The 23877-nt window shown below is 38.3% G+C and overlaps 1 protein-coding gene across 3 annotated transcripts in view; it reads left to right on the top strand.

The window, feature by feature from the left end:
• The window catches only part of Diaph3 (diaphanous related formin 3), a 473693-nt gene that overhangs the window by 299266 nt on the left and 150550 nt on the right, over window positions 1–23877 (top strand). For all 3 annotated transcript variants that reach the window (XM_029469353.1, XM_021182083.2, XM_021182084.2), the window contains one exon: window positions 7712–7847. In XM_029469353.1, coding sequence (XP_029325213.1) covers window positions 7712–7847 — 136 coding nt within the window. The remainder of the gene's footprint in view (window positions 1–7711; window positions 7848–23877) is intronic.

Genomic DNA, 23877 nt, shown 5'->3' with positions numbered 1-23877 from the left:
GGTGCCCTGTTGTGCATGTGCCATTCAGTGGACAGCTGTGGGTGTAATTTTTTTGCCTTCTAGCTTGTTTGGGACAGAATGTATCTTGTAGAAAGCTTGCACACATTGGGCCAGCTGACCCAAGAACTTCAAAGTTTTCCTCCTATCCTTGCTTCCCATTTCCCAGAGGAAACACTGGGATTCCAGATGCTGTTCCCTGCATTTCTCACACAAGTTTGAAGGTAGCCAGCCTTGTGGGGCAAATGCTCTAGCCACTGAGCCATCTCAACAGCCTCTTTCAAATGGAACTTTAAAAACAGATTGGCAGAATTTTTCTTAACAGGCCAGATAGTATTTCAGGTTTCAAGGGTGTATTACTCAGTTAGTGAGTGACTGAAACAGCATAGCTTCATGACTAGAGCTGGTTCCCATAGGGCTGTGCTTATAAAACTGTGATCAGCAGCATGTGGTTTGTTGTCCCTTATTTACAGGAGCAGTTTTTAAAAAAAATAAGACTCATGAGGCAAAAGGCATAAGAACGAATGTAAAAAAATCAAATGACCTATACAATAAAATGTTAATTTGCATACAAAGGGAGACTTATACAACAGACTTATCAGTTGAAAAAGATCCGAGGTTCAAAGACTCTGCTGGATAGTTGGAAGAGAAGCAAGGAAGATAAAGATATGAATTAAATTCAGGGCTTGGATTGCTTGTATAATTTGATGAGTAGGATCATGTACAGGCTAGAAGTATCAGGTATAATAAAATCTAAATTGTAGGAGAGAATTTGATCAAGAAGTACACATAAAGAAAAAAACATAGCACAAGATAAATAATATAGAAGGGATAATCCAAAGTAGGACCAAGACAAAAAGAAATAAGCTTTTACAAGTTTGTTACTAATTTGGCAGATTTACAGGACCTGCTTAGACCCATGGGATGTAGAAAAGTCTGAAGTGACAACAGTTGGCGGGGAGGCAGGAAGTCCAGCAAGGCAAAAGGAAGGCATGCTGTTAAAGAGAGCTCTTAGAGCAAATGCGGTTGCTTTATGAAAATGAAAAGCTACCTCACCTGAAGCATGCAAATGGAAGATGTGCATGAGATAGCCTCAAGGGGCATGAGATAGCCCCAATGTACATGCGATAGCCCCAAGTGACAATGGTAAATGTTTTTGGCTTTGATTTTGGTTCTTCAAAACAGAATTTCTCTGTGTAGCCCTGGCTGTCCTGAACCTCACTCTCTAGACCAGGATGGTCTTGAACTCAGATCCACCTGGCTCAATCCTGAGTGCTGAAATTAAAGGGATGCACCATCACACCAGGCTGACTATGGAAATATTGATAAATTCTGTGGATAAATCCTGCATGTAACATTCATTATACTGGGGAAATTTACCAGTTCTTTTCTGGTTATTGGTAAGTCAGATGGAAAGATGCTAAAGACACTTTAGACGCTTCAGTATAGAGGCTGATGTTGATATAGGTACATAGCACCCAAGCGTTCATTAAGGAACATTCATTTTACTAAAGCAATTTGGAGCAATTATTGAAATTGTTTGCCTGACACTATGAAAGCAAGCTCAATAAATTTCTAAGTATCAGTTTTATTTCTTGATCTCATTAACATGGAATTAAAATTTTTAAATGTTGAAGATTTTATAGTGCCATCATTTTATAAAAGCATTTAAGTGGTTTCTGTCAAGAATATTATCATAGGAATAACTTTACAAAAAGATTATGCATCTGCCTCAGATGATTTACAAACACTGACCTTAAGCAACTGAATACTGAATTGTCAAAAACAACTTCAAGCCTCATGAAGTACAGAAAGTACCTTTCATGAAGTACAAATGGTACCTTAAAGATTTGCAGGAGCCAACAGTGAAAAAGAAGAGACTGTGCTTATGTAAAGTTTAAGAATTATTGTTTATGAATAACATTGTAAATGCTGTTGGGATTATAAAACAAATTGGCATGGTCATATCTAAACAACTAAGTTTCTTAGATAAAACTCAGCAAAAAAAAAAAAGAAAAAGGAAAGAAAACAAGCAGATATAATAGGCAGTTCACAGAAGAGGAAATAAATGCAGATGACTTTAGGATTCTGTAAAATGGTGCATCAATGAACTAGGAGCCAGAGGAATAGAAGATAGAACATGATGTAATACCACCTACACTGGCACGATTAGGACTTGTGAAACTTTGGGTGTTGTGTAATCGGGAGGTCTATGCTAGAGGTTGAAGGGTATGTTGGCACGCCATTTAAAAGCAGCTTACTGTCTTCCAATAAAGTCAGTGCAGTTCGAGGCCTTTGGTTCATCATGTCCACCAATATTTGAGACAGGAGTGATTTGTAGATTTTTATAACCATATTTAACATATGAAATAGTATTTACACTGTGGCCAGTAGGACAGAAACAAAGTGTTGATATGTAACATTTTGATACAAAAAATGACCTACAATACATAGAAAAACTTTGTATTGACCTCAATCTTTCTTTCACTTAAAAACTGCCTGCCAATAATTGTGTGTGTATGTATGTGTGTGTGTGTGTGTGTGAACACAGATAATTTATACTAATTTAGGAACCAGTTAATGACAAGCACCATTAAAGAACTCTTACATCTGTGTAGTTGCTGATGTATAGACATATCCATATTGTTTATCATAACTAAACAGTGGAAACAACTTAAAATCCACTGGTAGAATAAATTCAATAATATAGGTAAAATAAATAAAGTGCAAGTTACATCTAAAAGTGCAGATTAGTACTATAAACAATTTTTGAAAAAAGTTACTAGTTAACACAGTTGATGTTGAAATTTTTGTGAAACTTAAAGATAATGTAATAATATTAATCATAACTAATAAGGCATTTGCACTTCTAAATTTTACACACAACACACACACACACACACACACATCTTCATGCATTCACACACTTGTTTAAATTTACTGGCTTTGGACCACTTTGATTTCTCTGAAAATATGTATGTGATGTTATATATTTTAACCATTTATGAAAGAATTGTTCTAGCATTAGTTCTATGAGAAAACTAACTATAGGTGAGAAGAATTCGGAGCTCTGTGTCCCCCCTAGTGTTTGTTCTCGTGTTTGCTAGCAGAGGTGTGTACTTTGCTCCTCGTGTATTTGTTAGAATATATGAATATCAGTGTGCAGACAGTCATGAAAAGTATGTGACTCTTAGGAACTGGTTTTGGTTATTGGTTTTATTTGAAATAAACAGTCAGAATCTGGCTAAAGTTTCCAACACCTATATGGTCGCTAATGTAGACTAAGAGATCCACATATCCTTCCAAAAGGCCATGCACAGGAGTGCATCAGGTAACGCGTGCACAGAGAATGTCCTGCAGCAATACGTGGTTGAGCCTGGTGAATGGTATATGCATTTGCTGCCTGTCCACACAAGGCCAAGTATTAGAATTAATGTCTCATGGTCAACCTGTTGATATTTCTGAATCAACCTCCCCTACGAGCTTTGAATATAGGATTTACAGAACCCAGAAACAATTTTATCTAAAATAGCAATCATTCTCTGTTGAATTTTGCTATTTGAGGTACTTTTATTTCTTATGATTTGGCTTACAAGAAAAATCCCAAATGACTATGTGTACTGACTGTGTTGTTAGTTGAGAGCTAAATGCTCATTTATGTGCTACCTCTTGTGTTTCTCCATCTGAAATTCTCCTAACAGTTATAATGTCAGAATAAAATAAGTTTTAAGTGAGGTAGACTTTTAAATGAAAATCAATAGTGCATATTCCCTAAAACAAAATGGTCTTGAGACTACTGTAGATTATATTTCTAAAGGTAAATATTATTTTTATAGGTCTTGGAAAGTAACTTTGAATTTTTATTTCCTAAAGGGTGTTGTGGTTTTATCTGGTAATAGAACTTCTAATAAATGTTCACATTAAGAGGTATCCAGTCATTAAAGTGTAATTTACACTATAAAATTTTAGAAGTTAATGCAATCCATAAATAAGCTGACATACTTTAATTGATGCTGTACTTAATTTCTACTTATTTTCTTCAAGGAAGAAATTCAGCTTTATTCCTGAATGTTTGTAAATCCTTTTATCCATAATCTTCCCTTTTTAACCCATCTCAAAATGTATGCATTCATATACGTGTCTAAGCATGTATCTACCTATGCACTTTCAACTTGTGGGTGGGGAAGCTTCACTTCATTCTTGTTTGTCTTGGAACTGCCTATTGTACCTGCCTAGCTCATGTTGATTTCCCTGTCTGCCATTGGCTTGTACTTGACTGTTATCGTCTACAACCCTAGAAGAGTAGAGACACACTCACTAACAAATGCTACTTACTGCCCCCCATGCACTTAAGGCTTTCATTACAGTACTTGATCATATTCTTCCAGAATAGGCATGCAGCACACAGTGTGAATTGTCAGGATGGTCTATGAAAGCATCTAGAGTGACAGAAACCACTTTATAGTTTAGCAAGTATTTGGTGTTAATATCAGTTATAAACTGAGTCTTTACCTTACGGCTGTTGGCAGAAGACCTGTAACAGAAGCAAGGAATAGTTTATTACTCAGAAAAACAGTTCCTGGGGCTCAATACTCCCAGGGCATTGCGATGAGGTCCAGGCACCAGCTACATAGATAGCAGCTCATACTACAAAAGAGAATTTGGAACATCGGCTGGCATCCTGTCCCCCTTTTATAATTCTGAACAACAAAGAAGTTGATTTGGTTTAACAGGATATACTGCCTCTGTCTTCCAAAACAACTCATATAAGCACTTGGGAGTTAACAGTTGGAAAGGAGGTGCTTGGTTAATGCTGCTATTGTCTCAGTGTTCTGACTCATAGTTTAATACCTAAGTACTTCGGAAATGATCCTGTCTTGGCTTGGAAAATTCTAAATCATCAGGCTTCACCTGTCCATTTAGAAATATAATTGTAACTTCAAAGAGGGGATAAAAAATAGCACTTATAGAGTCAACATAGGTAACACTGGCCTGGGAATACAATATAGGGTCTGTTCACTATGTTTCAGTATGTATTAAACTGATATAAAGACCACATGAGGGAGTGACAGCACACAGGGAAGTCTCTGTTATAGGTCCCATGTTCTCTATGATATTCTTAACCTTTTGGTTAGTTGAAGCTGGTGCTCTGTTTGTATGTTCTTAAAGATTTACCTAAGAATCACAAGGATGTTAGGTCAGAAAGATGGGCAAGCAATGGCTATTAAGTGGGCTAAAATTAGCCCGCCCATGATAAATTGATAAATTAAGCTCTGGACTTGAAACATTCTCCTCATTAATTGAAATTCTAATCAGCTGATCAGCCTTGCAGAGAAGGTTCCAGATAAGGTCTGGTTCTTTCAAGAACTTACATTTACATTAACACACCTTAGCTCTCTAATCTCATTACCACTATCTCTCCCCTTTTCCATCTCTAAAACTGAGTACCTTGGTGAGCACTTTGCTCTGCTTGTAATGTCTTCTCACAAAGCCTCCATTATGCCTTAGTCAGTATTCTATTGCTGTGAAGAGATACTGTGAAGGTCACAAGTCTTAGAAAAGAAAGTATTTAGCTGGAGTTCTGCTTTCATTTTTAGAGGATCAATTCATTATTACCATGGCAGGCAGGAATTCAGCATCATGGTACTGGAGCATTAACTGGGACCAGCCAGCATCCTGACCCTAGAAACCTGCCTAGCTCATGATGATTTCCCTATCTTCCATTGGCTTATACTTGACTGTTATCATCTGCAACCCTAGAAGCATAGAGACACACTCACTAACAAATGCTACTTACTGCCCCCCCCCCCACACACACACACACTTCAGGCTTTCATTATAGTACTTGATCATATTCTTCCAGAATAGGCATGCAGCACACAGTGTGAATTGTCAGGATGGTCTATGAAAGCAGAGAGAAAGATACTGGGCTTAACATGGGTTAACACTGACACACTTCCTCTAACTAGGTCACACCTACTCCAAGGCCACACCTCTTAATCCTTCAATCTTTTCAAGCAGTTCTGTTCTCTGATGACTAAGCATTCAAGTATACAAACCTTTGGGAGCCATTCTTTTTCAGACCACCACTCATAGCCAGCTTCTTGATTTCTACATTTCAGTTTTAATTAAACCAGAGGTAGGCTTTATCTAGTAGAAAGTTACTTTATAACTCCTGTGATGTTTGTTTGTTTGTTTGTTTGTTTGTTTGTTTGTTTTTCATGATTTGGGTCTGTTTTGTCATTGCTTGTTTTATTTTCTTTTTGCAGTTATAGAACATCATTTTTCCTTTCCTCCTGCCAAGCTCTCCCTATACCCCTTCCTCTTGTTCTCTTTCAAATTCATTTCCTTTCCTTTTCATTAATTGTTGTCACATACATAGGACATTTCTTGTACTATCTTTAGGTTTTAAAAAGATGTTCTAGTGTAGAAAAATAGCTCAATCCCCTAAATGCTTACCTCCTTAGACTGAAACTTGTGTTCATGTCTAAGCACTGAGATTAAAGCTGTGCATGTGGAGTGGAGAGCTCCTTTAATGCCAGTGCTCAGAAGACAGAGACAGGCAGATCCCTAGAGCCTCCTGGTTTGCACTAGAACTCACTTGGGAGGCAGTAGAACCATAATGATGGGATCCAGTTCCAGTGGGAGGCCATTGAGGAAAGCACCTGCCACCAGAACCTGAGCTCCACATTCATGGATGTGCACATGAATTGCCACATGTGTACAGGCAAATGCCAGACAGGTACAAAACGGAGTGGTTATGCCTCTCAATCAGTCCCTGTCTGTGATATGACCTGTGAGTACTTACCCTTAACCCCAAACACTGCAACAAAGGAACAGAGAACCAGTGGGCTGGGATGCCGTTCCGTTGGTAGAGCTCTTGCCTGCTTACAGCAGCCCTAGATTCAATCTCTAGGACTGCATTTATAAGAAGAATATTAGGCTACTTTCTTGTAGTTTAATTGTATGCTTTTAAAATATTATTGTTAATTAACACGTAACCTGTTTGTTTTCATTGGCACTTAAATGAACTCCAGTCTGTTTGATGTAGTCTGATGCCATGCTGTTTGTTGGCACTTAGAAAATTCCACCCTTACCTGCTGATTCTCACTAATGCCACACGAGAGGCATTGCTTGATTGGTATAAAACTTAGAAATAAGAAATTAATTAACTAATCACATATCCATTGAGATCTTCTTTTCATTAGCATGTTATTGGTTTGGATCAACAGTTGCAGGGTTTGACATTGAGACCTCAAATATTTATATAGTTGCCTTTATGGCATTCTTTTCTATACAACAACAAAAAAAAATGCTTCCTGAACATTAGATGGAGATTTCTTCCCTGTTTAACATTTCTTCAGCTACTTCCCTTAAAGTTGAATAGCTTACAAAAGAGCATATATGGAAAGCTCTTAGGGAGATTTTCTTTATATGTTAGCAAGCAGATTTGATTTGTATATTAAATGCCTTTTAATTTTAGTTCCTGTGTATCTTTTCCCTTTTAGATAATTCCACTTACATGCCGTGCTTTGAGTCTAGCAGAGTATTTTTAGATGCATGTGTAACAAGGTTTCATGTGTACATATTACATGACTGCTGCTCATGTAAGAACTGTTATCTGAAAGCGTTGCACGTTGTGTGTGATTTTAGATAATTTTCTTGTGGAATCACTGGTTAAAATTAATAATTTATCAAATTTTACTTGTATTAGCTAGCATTAAAGGAAAACATCAAAAAACGGGAAGCGGCGGAAAAGGAGAAACGTGCCAGGATAGCGAAAGAGCGAGCAGAGAAAGAGCGACTTGAACGCCAGCAAGAGAAAAAGCGCTTACTAGAAATGAAAACTGGTGAGTGCGGTCACCTTACCTGTTCATGCAGTGTACAAGTAAGGTTCATGTGATTCTTCACTTGTTTCTGTGATTAACTGTAGAGCATATCTTTCCTCACTGGCTGAAGTGTATTCTCTTCCTTTATCGTTTTCAGGATAACAAGTCTGTACACACAGTGCTTTTCTACATTAATACATTTACATCCATAAGAAACTCCACAGGAAATTCTGCAGGACATAGACTGATTGCTTCCACTGAATACAGCATAGGAGAGAGGAAAAGTGAGGAAAAGAGGAAATTGCTTAAAAGAGACGTAAATTACGCTGGGATGCGTGAGCTTCAGGCTGAGTTCAGTCTCCATAACTTGAAGGGGAGGCAGAGAAGAAAGAAGGGACTGGTAGTTGGTAGAGGAGACAAGGAGAGTCAGAGACTGGAGAGACAGCTACCAATTGTAATCACTATGAATAACTGTAAAAAAAAAAAAAAAAAGTAATGTTTGAATCCATCATTTCTTCTAGACACAGTTTTGTTGCCAGCATGCTTCAGTATTCTTCCAGCACTACTCCTGAAACTTTCCAGACAAAAAGACACAATGTTAGGGGTTTACATAAAAATAGCCTGTGTTGACTGGGGCATAGGAGCTCTGTGAATGAAGCAGGATGACCTAGGAATAGTTTCTAAAGCTGCTTGACAGCACGGTGGGGGGAGGGGGGGCTGTCTGTCTTCTCTTCCTATACTACAGTATGTTTTCTAACTGCAATGGACACTTTTGACAAATATGATTACAACCTTACAGAAACACCTATTACATATTTTATAAAGTTAAATGCATCATATTCTGATTTGTTTTTTATGTATCTCATTTTACTTTATTATTTCTTAGATGACTATTCGTTTTTTTAGTAAGAGACAGAAAAGTTTGTGGATCCAGATGGCAGGGGAGTGGGCGAGGGCCTGGGAGGAATATGAGGATAGGAAACCATAATCAGAATATATTATATATATAAAATATCTGTTCCCAATAAAAGAAAACATGATACCACTAACTATGGAAGCAACATATTAGGTAGTAGTTTTATTTTCTATCTTAACAATTTGGCTCTTTTATTTCTGGGGCAGTAAGGATTGAAGGTGTTAATTAAATATCCATCAGCTTCACTGGTAAATTCTGGTAGTTCACAATTCAGGACAAGAACAGCACCTGTGCTCTCCCAGCAGGGAAAGGCGGTGGAGCGGCCCGGCCCTGCCCTGCCCTCTTTCCTTACACCTGATAGGCATATGTCATGCTTAGATGACAAATAGGTATAGTAGTGCACCATACCTGTCTCTTCTAGGAATCTAAGTCCAATTACAGGTTTATATTTGAAATTCATAACATGTTCAAGGAATATCTCAAAGTATTATCAAAACTGAATATCAGAAAGTATACTGCTGACTGTTAAAATATGCTTCTGGAATAATCTTACATTAAAATCTTAGCCTAATCTATCTACCTCCATCCTCCCTCTCCCTCTCTCCCTCTCTCCCTCTGTCTCCCCCCGCCCCCCCTGTGTGTGTATAAGACATATGCTCTGTTGTCCTACAATGTTTTTCCTTAATTTCTTTGTATCACCTCTCAAAACCCAAAAAGCAAGAATGCTCCATTGCCTCTCAGTTTATCATGGAGCTCATTTTATTTAGCCATAGTCTACAAATGATGACAAATGTGTCTAAATAAGCAAAATATCTTCAGCCCATAGAATTTCTCAAATGCTGTTCATTTATTAAGGTCATATGTAGTACACCTGTTGACATTTTCCAAAGAAGTATTTTGTTCTTCTAAGCATATCCTGGGTAATAAAAATTTATAAAAATTTCACTAATCCGGACATAGTCTCACACTGTCCTGTCTGGATACCCCACCACCAACAACCCTTTAATTCTCATTCTCTCTCCCTACCCCCACTCGTATATTCTCCCTTTTTATCATACACTTCGTTTACACACACACACACACACTGTGGCTTCCAGCTTAGACCTCTTATGGGATTTCTGAGTGTAGAACAAGTGGTTCTTTGTGCCTATGTCTGTTCATGTGCCTTTGGGGGGCTCTTTTCCTTCTATTTATTTGTTTTATCCTATGTATTTATGAAGTATTAGCTTTTGCTTTATATTGTTATATTTTATTATTTTCCTTTAGATGATCATTTATTTCCTAATGAGAGGCAGAAGGAATGGAACCAGAGAGGAGGGGAAGGGGGAAGGAATTTGGAGAAGTAAAGGGAGGGGAAACTATAACCAGAATATATTGCTTTATATAAATATTTAAATGTAATAATAAATGCCACTAGCTATACAGTCAGAATAGAAAGCTATGATGTAAGAATGCTACTTTTGAAGTGTTTTCTATCTTTTGAAGACATTTGGGAAATTGAAAATTTGAGAAATAAATTCTAGACATTTGTTTTGATTTAAAGAATATAGGGATATACACAATTTAAATGGCATATAGAAAACTTTCTCACTAAAATGAACAAAGCTATCTTTTAAAATCAACAATAAATCACAGTTATTCTGAAGTTTTCTTCCTTTAAAGGCAACTCAGTTGTTAATTCAGCCATTAGACTTTAAAAATAACAGCCATAATGAAACAAATCATATGGTAATGAAAAAGTCGTCCTTTCTGGTTTTCTAATGATAAAAATACACTGTTACCTTTCTAAGGTATCTGAGTGCGCTTGTCCTGAAATCCTTAGTCTACGGCATTTGAAGCCTCTCTGCAGTGGTAATAGAATTGACTAACATAGTATATCTTACCTGCATTTGATTGTATCCTGACAGAGAATATCATGGGATACATACATTGTACTTTACGGTGACAAATCTGAGCTCTGCTGTTGTATTAAGAGAGCATGTTGTGATTTTCTCCTATTATTTTCCTAGTATTGATTAGGATGGAATATATAGGTCACTTTGCATTGATTGATGCATCAGTAAGCAAGAAGCTTTTTTCCTGTGTGCTGAGATGATACCTGAGAATGAGCAGTGTCACTTTTGCACAGAAATGCAACCTTTGAATGTGTCTATCCTACAACCAAGTACATAAGTTCCAATAGCAGCATATATGAAGTAAAGCAAGAGACGGAAGTGACTGACCCGGAGGTGGTATTGACAGAGTTTGATTTTATATAGCAAAGGAAGTGTTACTTGTATGTCAAATTTCTAATTGAAAATGTTGGTTAATAAAATGGCCTAAGGAATGGCCACTATTTCTGACTGTGTTTGCTTTAGAATAAACAGGCTTGTATTTTGTCAATTCTTGGTATTGCTACATACTTTATACCTTTAACCATCTTTTCCTGAGGACCTGCTCAAAGTTTATATAATTTTTTTTGCCAGTATTACTTTTCTATAGAACATATTAGTTCAGAAAGCATCATAGTCATCATTAGCTTGGTCTTGCTGGTAAAATAATAGTGTGAACTACTGGGTTAATATTAGTATTTGTTACTTCTTTGGACAGGAAGTTTTCATTTCATCTAATTTTTTGTGTGTAAGACACAGCAACCTCTGAAGATGACTGAGCAAGAGAGGGGCCCTCCTGTAGCTGCCATAACTTCTCAGAGGCCTTCTTCCCGCGGATTTCCCTGAGTTTAGTATAGCCATGCAAACAAGAACTGAGATTTTATTTTTACAGATATAAAAATTGTCTAATCAGTACCTAAGATGATAGAGTAATGAAATTCTGCACTTTATTATTGGCCATACATGATGTCTGCCCTTGAAGAGAGAATATGATCAGATCTACATGGGTTCATTATCTCTGTTCTTTCAAAATGGGGCTTTGTTTACAGGATGAAAGTAAAATTGTGAGCTAGATCTCTTCCAAAAGGAAGTCGAAAAACAAGACTGTAGGGCCTCTATCATTCTAGTGTTAAAAGTCTTGTTCACTTGTTTCTTTCTGCAAAAAGAATAAGGAGCTGGAATTCTGAGATACTCACATAAGCAGGTTTGGTGGTTTCTGCCAGTGGTTTTTTAGATTTTTTTTTTGTTATTTTTTTATAACAAATAAGGAAATTAATTTTAAAATGTCTTTATTTTATCACTATATGCATGTATAATTAGTAAAGATGGTGTTTAATTTTGAATTATTTTAATATAGAAAATACTAAAATGTAAAATATCTATATAAAATATTGAGCATAGATGACAGTATGTATTTAAATACATAGCTATCCTTATTCAATCCTTTTGAGAAAGACATAAATGAGAATAATGGATTTATGTAATCAGGTACAACTTTTCCACCACCATTTCTATTCCTTAACGATAGAAGCAAACAGGGCATTTGATAATAGAATTCAAATGTTATGTTTTAAGATTTCCTGTCTATGTAAGATGATTCACATAATTTTTCAATAGCACGTCAGAATGGTCTTGAAATGGACTCAGTGTTGCATAATTATGTTTTGTGGAGGAAGTAAATAAGAGCTTATTTAATGGAGCAATAAAGAGTATAATAGCAGCCCCTATATTTTTGTCTTTACGTTACAATTTGTCTATTATTTATTAGGCTTAAATGTCTCATTTGGTGCCGCTTCAGTCTATTAAATAACGGATAATTAGTTTTTAGGAAGTTGTTGTTTACCCACATGGCCAGAACTGTTCCTTTGTTTTCCATTGCACAGTTTTGATCAGCTAAACAATTAGGCCTCCATTTTAGAGGGAATGTGTATTGCATAAACACCACTGAGGAATGTCTCTGCAGTCTCAACAGATAGGCAGTTTCTGTCTGGATTTTCTTTTAAAACGTTTGAACAGTTTCCCCTCTTCTGTCGATGCCATAAAGCTTAGATTATTTTCTATAATTGTGCAGATTCTAGGATTTTTCAGTACTGCTTTCAGTTTTCTAGAGTTACCAGTAAGTGATGAATACAAGTAAGCCCATGGCTTTAGTCATTTCTCTGTATAGGATGGTACAACACATTGAGGGATGCTGGCTTGGGTGCATTTCTCTTTTCTTTCATCCATCTTTGATAAAACATTAGTGAAAACTACTTTTGCTAACACTAATTTATCATTTTTAATCTTCCAGGCTCTGCACATGTTCATTATCATGTGTAATATTTAAAAAAATCTTGAGACTTCCATCACAATATTCAATTTACTTGCACAGAGTCTTGCAGGCAGTGTAGCTCAGGCTTACATCTTCTGACCACCTTGTTTGTTTGTTTGTTTGTTTGCTTGTTTTTTGCTTTTCGAGACAGGGTTTCTCTGTGTAGCCCTGGCTGTCCCGGAACTCACTCTGTAGACCAGGCTCGCCTCGAGCTCAGAAATCCACCTGCCTCTACCTCTCAAGTGCTGGGATCAAAGACGTGCACCACCGTTGCCCGGCCAAATGTCACCTTTTTAATCATCATATTATTCCTTAACAAGTGATGAGATAACCATGGTGTGGGAAAAAAAGGAAATCGTGTTAGTAACTGGTGACAGTAAATGTCTTAGGGTTTCTATTGCTGTGAAGAGACACCATGGCTACCCATGGCAACACTTATAAAAGACAACATTTAATTGATGCTAGCTTACTTATGCAGGCAGACATGTTAGCTGACAGTTCTGCATCCAGAAGAGACTGAGACACACTGGCCAGGCTTGAACATAGACCTCAAAGTTTGTCCCCAGTGCCACACTTCCCCATACTATGACACGCCACGCCTACTCCAACAATGCCATGCTTTCTAATATTGCTACTCCCTATGAGCCAATCATTCAAATGCACACGTCAAACCACCACAAATAGACTACCTATATATGAAGGTTGAGGATTGTCACTGTGACCTCAGCAGAGAGGGACAACTATCTCTCTTTCTACCAAGGTCAGCAGTTTTAAGCCAGGTAATCTCTTCCGTTGTATTAGCAAATTTTCACTATTTAACTTAGGCCTCCTTCTCTACTATCCTAAAGGTCTACTTTGGTCTTCAGAATTGAAGGTTCATATTCGTGTTAAGAATTGAGAGGATCATATCAGCACAGTGAGACTCACTTCTTAAGGGAATCTATTGTGTTCTAAATAGCCCGGGCCTGGCAAGTCCAGTGCTCAGTAATCCTGTGGAAGATGGAAATGGCCCCCATACTGTTGTTAATCTCAGAAGTCAAGGTACACAATTTATACAATGGTAGGCTTAATAAGGGGCACAAGTGCAGCATGCTCTCAAGGAGAACAAGTGCCCTGAAACACCTTTTCTACGTCCAGCATTCCAGCTAGTGATGCTGTCACCCGAACTCTGTCCTGTGAGCCCTCATAGTGTTAGAAAGCTTTCCCAGGTGCCTTTGAGTTACACATATCTCATTTGTGTCCAGAAATTTCTTTTATTCAAATGATATAGTTTCAATTATAGAGCTTCATTGAGTGCAGTTTTTCTTTCTTTTTTTCTTTATTTACATCCTGATCTTAGCTTTCTCTCCCTCCTCTCATTCCAGCCACCCCCCCCCCACACCTCCCTTCTCCTTTCTTCTCAGAAAAAGGTAGGCTTCCCTTGGATACCAACCTGCCTGGTGGATCAAGTTGCAGTAGGACAAGCTTTGGAGAGATGGTTTAACTCTTAAAGGCTAAGCTCACAACCAAAACTATAAGTGCATTTTTTTGTGCACACTAATACAGATTGGTTCTGTGTAGCTGTGTAACTCACATACCATCCTCTACCCTTTGAACATACATGTTCGCGAGGGCAGCGGAAGCGCTCTACGACAGGAGAGGAGGCAGGGCAGGTAGCCATCATCAGCACAGCCTCAAGTGAAACTGATTTCCTTTTCTTCTGCAGTCTGCATTCTTCCCATTTCCTGTCTCCTCTTCCAGCTCCCCCTGGCAGCAGCCTTCCCCTTCGCCTTCTCCTCCTCTCCTGCTGGGGCACCCTGTTACTCATCTCTGTGAGACACATGGATGCTAACAGACTTTTCACTGGTTTCACAGGAGATGTTGCAGTGTTCTTTCTATGGGTATTACTCAGTGCTAGCTGTGTGCTTAGGAGAAAGACTCCAATTCTTAAAAAAGTTACTTTTGGAATACGATTTAAGAATTTCCCCCAACTCCCTGCAAAAAACACCTGAAGGTGAAGGCACACACCTTTACTCCAGTCACTCAGGAGACAGAGGCAGGTGGATCTCTGAGTTTAAGGTCACCCTGGTCTCAAAGAGCTAGTTCCAAGACAGCCAGGGGTACACAGAAAAAAACCTATCTAGAAAATTCAAAACAACCACAACAAAAAGATTAAATTTCAATTATCATAAGATTAATTTTGACTAAACAAATTTAAATTCTTATGGTATGGCATGAATTACATACAAAAATGTTCTCATTGCAATCTTAGGATCATTATCTAGAACTTTTCTATTTGCAAGCTCAACATTTATCTTGTTTATACTGTGCTATAAGCAAAAGCAAGCAACCAACCAAACAAAAACAAACCAACCGTGCCAGTGAATTTCTTTCCACCTAACCCCGTACGGAGACCTCATAATTTTTGGTACCATCATATATATCCACTATATCATAAATGGACACAGGTATCATTGTTGTTTACCATAGAGTGTGTCTTAGCTCTGTTTCCCTAGGTCAGTGGTTCTAAGCCTTGTGGGTACATTGTCGACGTGACAGGTCCCTGTCGAGTCTCAACTTGGAACTGGAGAAGAGTTGTGTGCTTTATATTTTCAGACAAGCAAACAGGACTTACCCTACTTAGTACTCTGGTGTGTAGGGGTGAATGTGAAGCTATGTCTCTACTTTTCATTTGCTTCAAGAGTCAGAGGCCTTGGCACTTGTTATTTTAGATGCATTTCAACAGGGAACCTGGATGGCACCACCATACATGGCTAATCTGCTGGTTCTGTAAAATGAAGAAATGGCTTTCTGCTTGGAAGAGTGAAGCTTACCCTATACCTAAAGCCACATGCCTAACTGGTGTCAGCCAAAAAGCTGTAGAAACAAATCACACACTGTTGCATGCGAAAAGGATGTTGCCTTCAGTGAACGGAAATTAAGGAATATTTCCACTACAACCTTCTTGAGGTTTGTAAGTGTGCAAAATTCTTTGAAAGGGGACAGCTAATGCTAATATAGTATTAATGTACAAATTCTCTGGCTGTCAAACCTGATGTGGACTGATACCAGATTCCACAAAATAAGAATATTCATGCTGCAGAGATTCATTTGGTTTAGAGGAACACTGTCCCTGATAACACTGGGTATGCTATGCTTTACAGCATGGCTAGATACCTTACTTCCTTTCTTACATTTCCTTGTGTTATAAAAAATCACGTATTCTGAGACAGATTTGACAGCAGAAGCATGGAACATGAGGCTAGCTTCCTCAACATTCTGTGTGTGTGTGTGTGTGTGTGTGTGTGTGTGTGTGTGTGTGTATGTATGTGTGTCCCTCCTTCCCTCTTTTTTTTTTTTTTCAATTTTAAAGGTTTGCTTCATGTATGTGAGTGTTTTGTCTTCGTGTATGTAAGTGCAGCCTACACAAACCTGATGCCTGCAGAGGCAGAAGATGTCTGAAAAGGATGCTTGGGCCCATAAAGCTAGACTTATAGACTGTTGTGAACAACCATGTGTGTGCTGGGAGCCAAACCCAGGTTCTCTAAAGAGCAACAAACGGTTTTTATTTTTCCTTTTATTGAAAATGAATTTCCCCACACAATATATCCTAATATATCCTGATTACAGTTTCCCCTCTCCTTCTCTCAGTTCCTCCCCAGCCCCACTCTGAGTCCTGATTCACACCCTTTCTGACTCTCATTAGAGAACAAACAGGCTTCTGAATAAAATATAATATGATAAAACAAAAACACATTGGAGTCGGATAAGACAAACAGGAAAAGAGCCTAAGGGAAGGCACAAAATCCATAGATCCACTTGTTTACACACTCAAGAATACCAAAAAAAACTCTAAAACTCAACTATAATATATAAGCAGAGGACCAGGGGCAGCCCCGTGCAGCCCCGTGCAGCCCTGTGCTTGCTGCTGCAGTCTCTGGGAGAACATAGGTGCTTTGCACAGTGGTGAGGTAGAGCGCTTTCTTCGTCTTCTTTCTTTGTCTGCTCCATGTGCTCATGTTCTTCATTCTCTTACTGTCTCCTCTTCCCAGTTCCCTCAGCCCTGAGGAAGAGATTTGATGGAGATAATCTGTTTAAGGTTGAGTTTTCTGAGGACTTTCACTCTGTGTAATGTCTGGCTGACTGATGCTGAGCCATCTCTCCAGCACCTCTGGCCTCCTTTTTATTTGGTTTTATTCTTCATTTTGCCATAGAGTCTCAGTAAGTTGCCTCATATGGCCTTAAACTCTCTCTATAACCCAGACAATATTTGAGTATAAGGTCTTTCTGCCTCACTTTCCCAAGTAGCTGGCATTATAGGCTGTATTATCTATCTTCTAATTCTTAGCTGACTGGTTACTACGGAATATGATTCACTTCAATTCATGTTTTCTATTTCATGTGTTTTCTGAGCAAAACTTGTACTTGGTAATAATTTATTTCTAATTAACCATTAAGTTCATGCAGTATAACATGTATAGAATATTATCTTGTTTTTATTTTACTCGCTTGAATCCATATTGGTCAAGAGCATGACACTATTATTTATTCTTTATTTCCTAACACCTGTTAATCTCATGTACCTGTATACTCCACAATTGTCAAATAATTATAAATACTTAGATGATTTAAAGACAAATGTTTTATTTTGTGGAAAGTACTTAAACCATTTACTTTGCTTCTATGTCTATGGATATGAGTAGTTATAACATAAATAATAGTTTCCATAACATTAAAATAGTGATATCCAACCCTTTAAAATTCATGATATAAATCGATAATCTATAGACTGTAGCCTTTGGTTTTTAGGATACAGTGTAAAAACAATAGCTTTTCTTGTTTCCATCTATCACAACTCGTCCATTTGCAAAATGGTAAACATGTTTGAAAAAGAACACATTACCGACTGAGTAAAAGTATTGTCAAAAATAATTATAATTGTTAGGAAAACTTAATATTTAACCATATTTTTCAGTAAACAAAATGATCTTGTCCAGTGTGTTGTGACAGAAGAAGCTGTATGCTCGAATCTCTGAGGGTTTCAGAAGCGCCAGGACTGACTGGTTCCTAGTGAAACCAGGCTGTGCTTGCCAGCTGCAGTCCTTCTGTGGTGCTGTTTGTACATCTTTAGAGATGAAGATACTGATATGTCAAAAGACCAGAGATAAAACGAAGCTTTTTATTTTCCTGATATGCGCTCTCTCTCTCTCTCTCTCTCTCTCTCTCTCTCTCTCTCTCTCTCTCTCTCTCTCTCTATTCTGGGTCATTCTGACATTTTGTCTTTAAAGCTGAAGGACTTCCATTCACTACGTTAGGAATTGCTCATAGAGGTCTAAAGCCATCATCTCAAGAGGAGGAAGCACTGAGCTCAGTAGTATTTGGCGTTTGATGCCAAACGAATATACCCCAGGGCGAGCATGGAGAATCAAGCAGGGAAATTGAATATTTATCTGTTGCTTGTAATGGTATGAATGGGCATTAGTGTTTAGATGAAATTAGACATTATTGTGTAATAGGATTTTAAAATATTCCTGGATAGCTTCCTTTCTCAGATATCCAGTCTTATTTGGGAAAATTAGAAGCAACATAATACTAACAGAGTGAATATTGAGGGCAGCCTTAACACAGGCTAGAATGCCCCTAGGCAGCGAGGATATGACAGAGTAGTAGTGTACTAACAATGGATGACTAACTGCTGTTGGAGATTATTGCCCAAGCAGAGTGAATTGTCACAATAAGCTTCCAATAATAATTATCATTAATGGGTAGAAGTGACAGTAATCTTAGTCCAATATAGTTCTCTGCATGCTTATTTTTAAACTATTAGTGCTATTCAGGAAGGAACTCTTGCAAAGCAGAAACATTTTGGTGGAATTAGTGCTGAATCAGAAGTTCTGCCCGACAGAACCGTGCAAGTGCACCCGCCGAAGGATATGGTAGCTGCTTGAGGAAGCAGCATGCATTCGGTCCAGCGACTTCCAGCTCCTTGCTGACTGGCAGTTAATTTGAAGATGCTAAGCAAGTGACAATTCCTCCTTTTACCTTAACTGCAAAGCCAGTCACCAGAAGAGTACTTGGGGAACAAAAGGTTTATTTTCACTCAAGAACTAGGAGCATGGGCAAGAACTAAGAAATGACAGTTTTCTGCCACTTTCTATTTCTGAGAAATCGTGGGTAACTCTACTATGCTGCAAGGTAGTGATGATCTCTGGCTTCTCAATGCTAATTACACTGTTTTCTGTCATGTGCATGGAACTAAAGGCTGTTTTGTAACCTTTGGCCTCAATTATTTATTTTAATGTTTTCTAAGGACCAACACTGTTAATGCTCTTTCAGTTAAGGAACCGTGTCTTTTGGTAGCAGTCACTCATTCTTTTTGAATGCATTGGTTGTTTTCATTAGATAAATGTTAACTCTTTTAAATGTTTTAAGAAGACCCCACAGTCTGTTTTGCTGTGACTGCCAATAGGATTCTTTGTAATTGAAAATGTTATTTATAATCATTGAATTTTTCTTTTTTTTTATTCTTAAAATGTACCCTAGTTCTGCCCCGCTTTCACCTGTACAATGATAGTCCACAGGATGCTAACAGAACTTGATCTGAGGGGACATGGCATTTGCAGTGTTCCATCAAGTGTGCACCCCCACCATCGCAGGACACGTGCCTTGACCGTCATATCTGCCAAGAGCATTGTTTCCTTGCATGACACTGAAGGCATTGTGGGGATGTACCAACTGCTAAGAAGAATCTAAAAGATTGTTGTTCAAAGCCTTGTTCAGCATTGCTGATTCATTTGTGGCTGAGCATGGCAGGAAATGCTGGTTTTGAGTCTTTCTGTTATGGCAAACTCTTTTTATGTGAGTGTTATCCTACCCTAAGCCTAACAGAAACAGATACTGACTCAGCTTTATCATTCCTCATCTTCTAAAGGATAGGAAGAGAAGGCCATGCAATCTCTTAGCAGTGTTTCCATCCCTAGCATTAAAGGGATGGCTTCGAGAGAGACATCCATTCCATTTGATCATTACAAGCTTGCTAATGTAGGTTTCTGTGTGTGTGCATGTGTGTGTGTGTAATCCTGTATCCTTTTACCTTACTACGGTGAGGAATCTAGAACAAAATAAGTTTTGATAAACTTACCAGGGCCTTTGTAAAGTATAAATTTATCTTACTTCACTAATTTAAAGAGGACATAGGCAGTTCTCTTTAAAATCATACAAAATCATCCTATGTATAGAAAAGGTGTACGCATTCCATAGTTTCTTGATGGATCTCATGAAGACAAAGTTTTTATCCACCATTAGCAGTGCCCTTTTAATGTCTGCTGCTTTTAATATGGCATGTTTTCATAGCAAATGTTCAGGGAACATTTTTAAAATATGGATAATTTTAAGTTTAAGGGACAAGAGTCCCTCAGTGGCAATTGTCCTACTTATGCTTTCCTACTGAAAAGTAACTTTGTCCAGTCGTAGGACAAGATGTAACATGCGTCATGTTTGTTTTATATGTTTGTATATTGGAACCAATTGATATTTTATAGGCAATACAGCTATCTCAGCTGTGCAAAGATATAATTTTTTTAATAAAATCTGGCTCCACTTCTAAACCACTGTGTACTCCCACTTGTCTATATGTGTCTATATGTCTCTTTGTGTGTGTGTGTCCATCAGTGTTCTTAGTAATCCCAGCATGCAGTTCAGTTATTCACATTTGATTGTGTTTGAAGTTTGCTTCCATTCCTTGCTTGCCTCCCTTCCTTTAGAGAGTTCCCAGGTTTGCAAGCCATCTTGTGTCCTCTTCCTGGTTCCGTTCTGTCTGGGTCTGACACAGTGCCCCCTTGACATATTTTCTCTTAACTGGTCTTGGTAAAAGATGATCAATGTTTTCCCTTTGAATGACAACCAAAGAGATCTGCTTCTTTTCTCTTAAATCGGACAGTTGATGATGAGCTGAAATGATGTTTGGGTAGAGCTGTGCAAAAGATGAGGCATACTGGCCCCATCCTATGGGCACCAGCCCAGGGCAGGCAGGACACTGTCTTACTTTGCTGTGAAATAGATGGCTCTGCGCAGATGGACAGAAGGAATAGAGGTTGTAGACTAGAAGGAGGAAGAGCAATGAAGTTCTTGCGTTAGTGGACTGGTTAAATGCAGAAAACATGAACTAAGGAAGAAAGGAACTAGTATACCTGAACTAAGAAAACAGGATGGATTCAAAAGAAAGTTCAGAGAGAAAATAAATAGAACCTTGGAATGAGTTAAGTGTAGAGAGACAGAATAAGTTCTTGACAGTGTGGATGGAGTTTGTGTTTAGAACACATTGATTTTGTTTTGAACTGTTTTTAATTCTGGGAGCTGAATTTACCTAGCTGGACCTCGTAGCAAATATAAAACACAATTGCTCAATATTGTTACTTCTTTCATTAAAAGATGCAAAGAATAACTCCCTTGTTCAGATCTCCCAGGCTATGTTTTTGTAAGTAGAAGCAAACATCAACTGAAAGCAAATACGGATAATAGCCCATGAGGTAGCTTGGAGGTGCTCCATTCCAGAAAACCTGTGTGAGACTCAGAGTCCACATACGTGAAAAGGAGAGACTTTATCTTATTCCCACTTCAGATGACAAACCAATCCCATCTTTTCTCCTTCTGGTGAATTCACCCCACATACTCAGTTCCAAATCTCAGAATACCTTTGTTGAAGCTTGCTTCATGTTTGCTGTCCTGGCATACATAATAGTGTTATAGTTAGTAATTAGTCATTTCTTGAAATATTTTTAAGCACTAATTATACCTTATCTGGCATTTTGAAAGACTTTCCTAAGGCTCCCTTGTTATTTATCCTTACAATTAACTTTCTGACCTAAAAAATTAGAATACTGAGCATCAGAATACCTCCTTCATTAATGGAATTATTAGTGTATTGGTGGAAAATCCTTCCTAGTCAAACTTTACTTGAGCAAATGTTTATTTAGTACATATTATGCCATGCTGCTATCCAGTGCCCTGGGGAAACAGATGAAAACAAAGTAAGCATACTCCCTGCCTGTGTGGCCTTGTATTTGCCCTGGAGACAGACAAGATGTAAGTTAAACATACACTGTTAGAAGTCTATACATTCTAAGTAGAACAAAATTAAGTAGGAATAGAGACATGATGTGCAAAAAGACCAACCAAGTAATTAAGGTTGTTTTTTGTTTGTTTTCCATTTACTAAGATTTTAAGCATTGTGGACAAGGTTGCTCTTCTTTTTGAACGCATGTTTGATCATGTAATGTCACTCACTGTCTTACCTGTGAGGTTAGGCAGCCATGTCTCAGCCCTTCTTTGCTGATATCTGACTGAGAGACAGCCAGTGGCCTTCCCTGAGCACAGTGTTCATCTATCAAATAAAATTCCATATGTCATGGGAAATTTCATCTGTATTCAGTAAATTCATTTTTACATAAAACCCTTCTAAGTTTTAACTCATTTGGCACTTAGTATGGATGTCTCTCCTGACGAATATGTTTTAATTCCTATTCATATTACAAATTTATAGTTCTTCATGCAATGTTCTTCACACACCCACCTGTGATTGGTTAAAACTATAAGAGATACTTAGAAAGAGACACCAATATTAGGAGTCTAGGAAAATATTTACGTATTCAGGAATATATGCATATAGACAAACCTTTTCATTAATGAACAATTACTCATATTGACTACCTGCTAAAGATTTATTCATTATATATGTATATGAATATACTGTAGCTATCTTCAGACACACCAGAAGAGGGCATCAGATTCCATTACAGAAGATTGTCAGCCACCATGTGGTTGCCAGCAATTGAACTCAGGACCTCTAAAAGAGCAAGCAGCCAGTGCTTTTAACCGCTGAGCCATCTCTCTAGCCCTGGACTCTTCTTATTTTACTGTTTCTTTTTTTTTAAAACTAATTATTTTATTTATTTACATTTCAAATGTTGTCCCCTTTCCCCTATGAAAACTGCCATCCCACCCCTCTCCCCTTTACATCTCAGTGTGCTCCCCCACCTTCCCACCCACTCCCGCCTCACCTCTCTAGCATCCTCCTTTGCTTGGGCAACATAATAGAAGATGCTTAGTATATGTGCAGACACAGATGAATAGGTCATACTCCAGAAGTTGTTGTCTGCAGAGGGACAACTGTTTTTTCCCTGTCAAATACTGAATACACACTTTAGTCTCTAAAGAACACTAATGTGGCTGACTGCTTGAACAGGTGAGGGAGCCATCTTGGACCCTGGGTCCCTTAGAGACCAATCTGCACAAGTGAGATTGCGGACTGCAGAAGTGACACAACATCTGGGACAGAACCCCTTTTGGGCTCCAGACATTCAGGCACCTTCCCCACCAGAGGAGAGGTGCCCGTCCCGAAAGGGCTTTGACTGCCTAAACAGGTGAGGGAGCCATCTTGGGTCCCAGGTCCCTCAGAGACCAGTCTGTGCAGGTAAGCGTGCAGACCACAGAGGCTACAAACACATCTTCTGGGACAGGCCCTGTTTTGGGCCTTCATCTTCAGACAGGAGGCAGGTCTGAAGGCCAGACCTCTGTGCACCTTCCCTGCAAGAAGAGAGCTTGCCAGCAGAGAGTACGCTGACCAATGAGATTCAGGAGAGATCTGGACTCCCAGGACTGCTGACAGAGGTTAACCGAATCACAGGAGTAACAGGCTCCAAGCAGAGACAACTATAAAAACTAACTCCAGAGACTACCAGATGGTGAAAGGCAAATGTAAGAACCTTACCAACAGAAACCAAGATCACTCACCATAATCAGAACCCAGCATTCCTACTTTAGCCAGTCCTGGATACCCCAGTACACCCGAAAAGCAAGACTCGAATTTAAAAATCATATCTCATGACGCTGGTAGAGGACATCAAGAAGGGCATTAATAACTCCCTCAAAGAAATACAGGAGAACAGTGCTAAAGAGGTAGAAGCCCTTAAAGAG

This window comes from Mus caroli, chromosome 14, assembly GCF_900094665.2.
Source record: "Mus caroli chromosome 14, CAROLI_EIJ_v1.1, whole genome shotgun sequence".
Classification (NCBI taxonomy): domain Eukaryota; kingdom Metazoa; phylum Chordata; class Mammalia; order Rodentia; family Muridae; genus Mus; species Mus caroli.
This window is presented reverse-complemented; position numbering and strand designations above follow the sequence as displayed.